At 34.5% G+C, this 7,629-nt stretch overlaps 1 protein-coding gene across 5 annotated transcripts in view; it reads right to left on the bottom strand.

The window, feature by feature from the left end:
• Positions 1-901: 901 nt before the first annotated feature.
• UBR3 (ubiquitin protein ligase E3 component n-recognin 3) overlaps positions 902-7,629 on the bottom strand; it is a 104,072-nt gene continuing 97,344 nt past the window's right edge. For all 5 annotated transcript variants that reach the window (XM_077785034.1, XM_077785035.1, XM_077785036.1 and 2 more), the window contains 4 exons: positions 7,433-7,609; positions 5,615-5,824; positions 3,949-4,088; positions 902-3,331 (listed from right to left, as the gene is read on the bottom strand). In XM_077785034.1, coding sequence (XP_077641160.1) covers positions 3,214-3,331; positions 3,949-4,088; positions 5,615-5,824; positions 7,433-7,609 — 645 coding nt within the window. In that variant the 3' untranslated portion in view covers positions 902-3,213. The remainder of the gene's footprint in view (positions 3,332-3,948; positions 4,089-5,614; positions 5,825-7,432; positions 7,610-7,629) is intronic.

The raw sequence follows: 7,629 nt of genomic DNA, 5'->3' as shown, positions 1-7,629 counted from the left end.
ATATCCTGTGGTTGTAATTTAGAACTGTGAACCTCCACACACTGGCACAGGTTATTCCTGTGGGTTTCTTTGCAAACAGCATAATTTCATTCTCATCTATGCTAATAGTCAGACAGGGCCCATTCATCACTGTCCACACCTCCGAGGAAAGAAATTGAAAAACAGGACAGCAGAATCTGGGTTAGATAAAAATTAGATAGAAATCATATCAAGATCACCACAAAACTCAAGTCTCCTCTGGCAGCTATGTACACAATGTGAACTGATCTAATGTGATTCTGAAGTAAGCAATTACATTTGTCAGATACGGTACAAAAAGATCCTATTTTTAAAAGAAAAATGTAACTTCATTGTGAAATACTGTAAGTTATAGAAGATTCCATTGCAGAGGTGATGAAAATATTAATAAAAAAATGCAGGTCACCACTGAAAAAGGAAATATGCTGTTATCCAAAGGTCAAGGCCAAAAGAAGACTGTTCCACCAAATCTCTCAAAGGTCAAAAGAAAAGAAAAAACCTAATACATAAATATTACATTCATCAACTTGAAGTAACAGTTATTCCATAATAAGACTTGACAGAAAAGATCAAGTATTTTTCCCAAAAGTAGTTTCTCAACTCAGCAATTTAACTTTAGCAGTTTGCAGCAGCAATGCTGTAATAGTGGGAATACACTTAAGCACTATTTTAAGTGCTATAGTTATGAGTAAAATAATCCAAATTACTATTGCAAAATACATGACTGTAAGCAACAAATTAAAATACATACCAGGTTTACTCTCTATGCAAAAAACTTTGCATGCATAAGGTTTTAACATTTAAATAACTGCCTGGCTATTGGGTGGAATTCATTGTCATTCTGGATTACTGGGGCAGAGAAAAAATTTCATGAACACACAGATTGACAGTAGACTTTTATTAACATATCTTACAATGCCAATTATTGTATTCCTAGTTTTGTACTCTTCTGATGTGTTATAAAGATTGATTTAGAGTCTACAGTAATGTACTGTACTTAAATGATCATTCATACAGGATATCACACCAGAACATTTGAGACACACACACCACTCTAGTTTGGACCTGTTATTTTTCAAGGTTAGCTTAATAAAGTAGGATTTAAAAAGTTATGGGGGAAATAAAAATCCTTGTTTAGCAGCATGCAAGGATATTCAAGTACAATTTTTCAACCAAGAAATTTTTTGTTGTTTTTAAATGGACTGGTGACTAATTCACCAGTACTATAATAACCACTATGAAATACCCAAATGTTGAAGTTAAGGCTAATAGTTTTACTTCACATCCATATGCACAATCAGAGATCATTCTGTTTTAAATAAAACACAGTAATCAAATTCTGGACACATTATCTCTTGTAAATAAAGCATTGGAGCTTCAAACTAAAGATCACTCAAGTTCATGAGCCCTGTAATAATGTTATGCTGGCAACGTACAGAATCTTTTTGCTCTTTAACCACACTTACAAAATGGCCTGATATTCTTAATGGGCAATGCAAAAATATCACAGGCAGAACTTATAATACAGTATCAAAAAAGTAATATTTTGGAAAAGACACAGCCATTTAGTCAGTGAAACAGAGTAATTCTAATCTTATAGGAAGTACTGTAATACTTTTGAAATATATATATATATATATTTATATGTATGTATAAAAAACAGTATCCTTTATTGTAGGGTTTTTCAAATTGCAGGTATCCAGAAAAACTCATCCTTTTCCTTCGGTGTGTTCTTGATTGCTATACAGTAATTTTATTTCCCCTATACACTTTTCACTAGATAATGATTTCCACTGGGGAATTGTTTTCTTTGTATATGTGGCTTTATCATAAGATGTTTTTATTTTACACATACAAAGTTTATTTTACACACAAGCTGTGGGAGTCAAAACTACCAGGAACTGCTTGGTAGTACTGTATGAAATAGCCCACAAATGTCCAAGACTTGTGAAAAACAACAGTAGCAATATATTACATACTAGTATTTTGACTATAATCTTTCCTACCTACTTACGCTCTGGGTTTTAGCCCAGTTATGCCTCTTCTCAAGAATGTTTTAGTCCTCTAAGCATAAACTGTTCTGGCATCCATCCAGTGAGGCTGCACATGCACTGGTAGCTCATCTTGGCTACCTCTGTTGAATTTTCTTTTTTTTTTTTTTTATTTTTCCTTTTTAGGAAACCAAGCAGAAAGAACAGTGATTACTTTAAACAAATACAATATTGAGGAACCTCCTGAAATGGCAGTAAATTATGTTTCATTTCTAGAATAGCCTGCACATTCCTAATGCAATCATTCTGAAACATACATCTGGTTTGGAATGATAGGCAGGCTTATGGTTATTACTCTTGTAACTGGGATCTGCTATGTTGGGCACCATACAAATTCCCTATATACAGCAATTTCTGTAAGTTATCATTAACAATTTATTCAAATGATATGAAAAAAAGAAAAGCTCCTTCCTGGAAAAAAAAAATGAAGACAGAATGTGTGTTCTGGATTACATGAAGAGCAGTAAGATACCTAATTTACAGTTATTTCATTTACTTATGGAGAAAAAAAAATGAAGTTCCTGAGAATGTGTAAGTTTTCAGTAATGCCTGAAATATTTCAATAGACCTCTATAAGTGAAATACTCTTTAAAATTCACCTTCCAGACGAATTATTACCATGCAGTCTCACAGTCGTTTTACAGACCTAATTACAAATGCCTATCAAGTCAAAACCTCAAGCCAACACAAAAAAGGCAAAGAAATTTTATCCAACATATTTAGTAGATGTAATAGACATATGCACCGTTTCAGCAAAAATTGCTAAAAACTCAACTCCATGCAAAGAAAAGTAAAACCCAGAGAGCTACCCCTGGAGCTTCTAAACAACTCCAAGTAAATTTGTGCTTCTTAACAATAATGGACTTTAAAAAACACAAGAAAAATCGACTACTGAGTGCAGTAAGATTGCTCACACCATTTTGAGGATTTAATTTCAATTATTGTATCATTCTTTTGTAGCAACAACAGCTCATTTTGCACAGATTTCACATGTTGACAAAGTTCCATTTCCCTTTTATGCCCATAACCACTTCCACCTCGAGCCAAGGAGCTAAACTCCCATTCAGTTAAAGCTATGTCAGTCAAAATGCATTCATTCATGGTAACAGCAGTTATATGGTGTGCAGATGATGATGACGATGATTTACAAGCCATTATAATGTGGCCCCCATCTTTTATTGATATGATCAAAAGTATGAGACACCCACTGCTGTTCAAGCACTTTGTATCTTTCCTTGCATATGTACAGGGGTTTACCACGTCTGTGGAGGAAAAAAAAAGGAAAGAAGAAAATAAATGGTTAATACGCCAAGTAAATGGAAAGATGCTTCATTACATAATCAACACAATACTCATACAACTTTCTTGCAGGGTAAACATGCATTTTTATTAGTGAGGGGTTTTCATTTTTGCTTCTGGTAGTGTAACTGCCAGGACTTTCCTTCCTTACATTGGATAGCAGAATCCAGAAACAATCACTTGTTCTCTCAGTCAGGTGTAGCTTGGAAGTCATGCTCCATCCCTACACCAAAATCCAGCTGTATTGTTTGATAAAAGGCCATACGATAACATTGGGAGATAAGTGTTTCGCAACATAACAGAATTAACCACAGCTGGGAATGGCAACATAGAAATCTGTCTGCTGGGCTCCTGGTATAACTCCAGTGATCATGACTACAGCACCTCTGGGTCAAAAAATCCTCAAAAACCCAAGCCAACAAAAGTCAGAAAAAATGTCTAGAAAAAGTATAAGTGCTTGTTCCATTTTTCCACACAAGGAAGGTTAAGATCTATTATTATCAGCTATTGCATGTTACAAGACAAAGTTGATCTACAAAGAGGCACCAACAATGAAACACAGCTGTAATGAAAACATTACCTAAGATCTCTGTCTTCTTCACCATGTGCATCGAGATAAACAGAACCCCAAAGGCAGAAACGATGGCCTCGTATGATGATGATTACGGATGCGTTAATCAAAAGGAATATTCCTGTCCCAGCTCCACAGTTTTGAGAATGCTGTAGTTATGGGTGTAGAAAGGCAAGAGTGCAAAGATTCTGTTAATATCTGTCAACTTCGTAACAGAAGAAATTTTTAAAAATATACTTTGTTTTCCTTCAAATACCATGCAGACATTATTAAGAGTTTGCCAAAGGATAGCCTGCCCCAAAATTTTCCACCCAAACTAGAATTCAGTGTCTTGTGCTGCCATAACACCACCTGCATATAAAAATGTTTCCCTGCACAGCAAGGGAGGATATTTGTTACAATGTAAAAAACTGAATTACAAAAAATAAGCAAAAATATTATGTACAATATTTTGAATTTGTTGTTGTACAGCAAACTGTAGAGGATTAGCAAATATTTTTCACAGATGGCAAAAACAGGAGAAAGTATTTAGAAGAACTTAGTATTACCTCTTTTACAACAGTCTATATTGTTAAACATGTGCTTTCTCTATCCATGTTCACAGATCTAGTCTATGGCTCTGAAAATCTAATAAAATTTTTCTTTTAGCAATTCTTGTTTTGTTGAATGTGTCATTTATCTCTGACTACCACAATCTATATTCATCAATTCATTTTAGCAATTAAAAATGCACCCTTCCTATATGGTTTAATTACAACTACAAGCTATAATCCCATGAACTACAACAAGAATTATTTAACTATATGAATTTTTAATTACTTTTTAAATAACATTGTGTTTTCATGAAGCTTGAAACCTTAAATGTAACTATAAATTCTACTGTAAATTTTGCCCACCCTTTATTCTTCTACCATATTAGCATAATGAGAGAGAAAGGAGAGTTCAAACAATTTCAAAACAGTCCAAAATCTCTCTGACATTTTATGCCCCATTTGTAAATATCTCTCTAACAAACTGCTCTCACAGTTCTGTCAAGTCCATATAGTTCCAGTCTTCCCCTAACTGTTCAATGGAAGTAAAAAGAAAACCTATCAAAGCAAACCTTTATTACAGTCTGAAAAACAATAATAGATGTCATCCAACTCAGGCTCCTTATATGCTGACTAGAAAACTTTGCTACTGAAAAAGTCAAAGACCTTAAATCAGCACCTACGTACAGTCTGTAGATCTCTAGTAGGTGGTTGGGTATCAGAAAATACTCAAATCAACAACAGACTGGTTATTTAGGTACTTGGAAAGCAAGAAAAAAAACAGAGGAAAATTAAAATAATATATGAACAACCCGAGTGTAAATAAATTTCAACTGGCTGTGAATGAAAACCACGTGTCAACATTACACACAGTGGCTTTCTAGGACTTTCACAAAAAGGAGAAATAGGTTGCTATGCAATTAAATTGTCCTCCAGAATCTAATCTAGGTGTATCCCTCAGAAATAAGCACTAAACTCTACAACGGGGAGTTAGACTAGATGACCCTTCAAGGGTTCCTTGAAGGGTCTCAAAACTACTCTAAGATTACATAAACACATTTTGAAAAGAAAACCATCAAAACTAAGAAAAAAAAAATCAGTGAGTGTGAGAATCAATTACAGAATTTGAATTAACTCTCTCTTACCAGTACACATTCACAGTAACTCTGTTGTTTACAGCATAGTCCTTTCAAGCATACAAAAGTACCACAAACTAAACAAACAGCAGGATCTTTAGGAACCTTGGTACAAACAGAACAAGTTTTTCTGTGATAATACTGAAAAATGGTATTGTAATTCTCAGGCAACTGAAGGAGACGTGGCAAGTCCCACTTAGGTTCCTGGATAAGCAAAGCCTACAAATAAGGTAAGAATATGTATCAGTTCAGACAATTTTTTAAAACATTCATATTTTCTTAAAAAAAAGAGATTACCAAATAAAAGAAACATGCAGTTTAAAAATAGCTCATTTCTTTTGCATTTCACAGATTTAGTAGTCAAATGTAGCCTTGTAATAGTCACCTGCTCCTGGATGATTATCCTACCCAACTGCAGTCATGTTTCATTCTTTGTAACAGGTACAAAATGGCACTAGCCTTTTCCCCAGGATGTTTTCTAAATGTGACATATTTTAAGTGCAAAAACCTTCACAGCTAAAACAAGAGGATTAAGAGTCACCTACAGGAAAGACTCTTAATCCCTGCACTAAGTTTGCTTGGCAGTATCAAGGTGTTACTCCCAAACTCTGGCACTGACTATGAAAGCTGTCTCCCAGGTAAAATTTAGACTCAAATTTTCAAAAACAGAACTGAAGTTAATCTCTGTAAATGATATTTGAAGATATCTGCCCATTTTTCAAAACTGTACTGGACACACGCCATTAAGAAGTTACCAGAACTCACAATTTTTGATAAGACAGGCACTACCTGTCTTAAATACTACTCTGAAAAGCTTAACTCTTCTCATTTGCTCTTAAAATCACTGTCCAATTTTATGTTGGGTTTTTTCTTGGTTGGCTGTTGGGGGGTGGGGGTTAAAGAGAAACACGTTTTCCTTCAACATAGCAATTTTTTTCTGTGTTTATAACTGATGGGAACAGTTGTCAGATGGGATCTTTTTTGTAAGGTCCAAAAATTTTTTTACGAGTGCATGACCTTGAAACCTAAATTGCAAAAAAAGAAAAAAAAGAGAAAGAAATATTGCAGTTGAACCTGGTTACTTTCCAACCATGGGAAGAATGCTATAAATTTCACTGCAATCTATAATGTCTAACAGATTATCAGAAACTGTATTTTGAGATTAATATGGGTATTCAAATTTTCATAGGAATAATCATGTTGCAGAGTGAGGAATGCATCTGGCTTTCCCCTGACACCACAGATTTAGGAGAGGGGGACTTGAATTTGGGATGCAGCTTTGTAATCAAAACAATGCACTCATGTTGAAACATTTCCATTTCACAACTGATTATTTCAGTTGCACTAACTCAAGTCTTGGTATTATTTCTTTAACCTTCAGAAAAAAGGTACCATCTTTCATCAGTAACTATTAAACAGATTTTAACCTTTTCATCTTTTTCAGTTTTGCAACTGAAGATGCAATGTTTTACAGTAAATTAAAACATGCAAGGAAAAGTTCTGATACCTATTTTTCTTAAAAGTTTCTATTACCCTTTTTTGGCTGCAGGTGCAGAAGATAGATGCACACTTAGCATCACCTAAGGATGGTGTTTCTATATTTTGTCTCCAGCAGTTATAAAAATCACACAGGTCTTCTTATTCCTGTTTTTAGCCAATTCAACCCACATCCACCTCTTAATAATTCCCATTACAATTTCTCTCTCACTTGCAAGTTACATTTTCTGATCCTTAGCCAAAGCAACAGTATATGCACATAATGAATCAAGCAATAAATAGCTGCTTCCATATAATGAATATTTTGGAAAAAATAATATTGCTACATACCTTTACTTGATCTGGATGTCTACCTGCAAATGAAGCCAGTTCTGAGCACCACTGTGATATCATGTCAAATGCTGGCACTGGCCAATCAAGACAAGAGGCACTGGTGAACTGATGAGCTGACTGAAAAGATGGTAATAGACCCAGGCAGCTTGCAAGAACGGTGAATTCTTCATCTTCCTTTTAGTCATGAAATCAGA

The sequence above is a fragment of the Lonchura striata genome, chromosome 8 (assembly GCF_046129695.1).
Source record: "Lonchura striata isolate bLonStr1 chromosome 8, bLonStr1.mat, whole genome shotgun sequence".
Lineage (NCBI taxonomy): Eukaryota > Metazoa > Chordata > Aves > Passeriformes > Estrildidae > Lonchura > Lonchura striata.
This window is presented reverse-complemented; position numbering and strand designations above follow the sequence as displayed.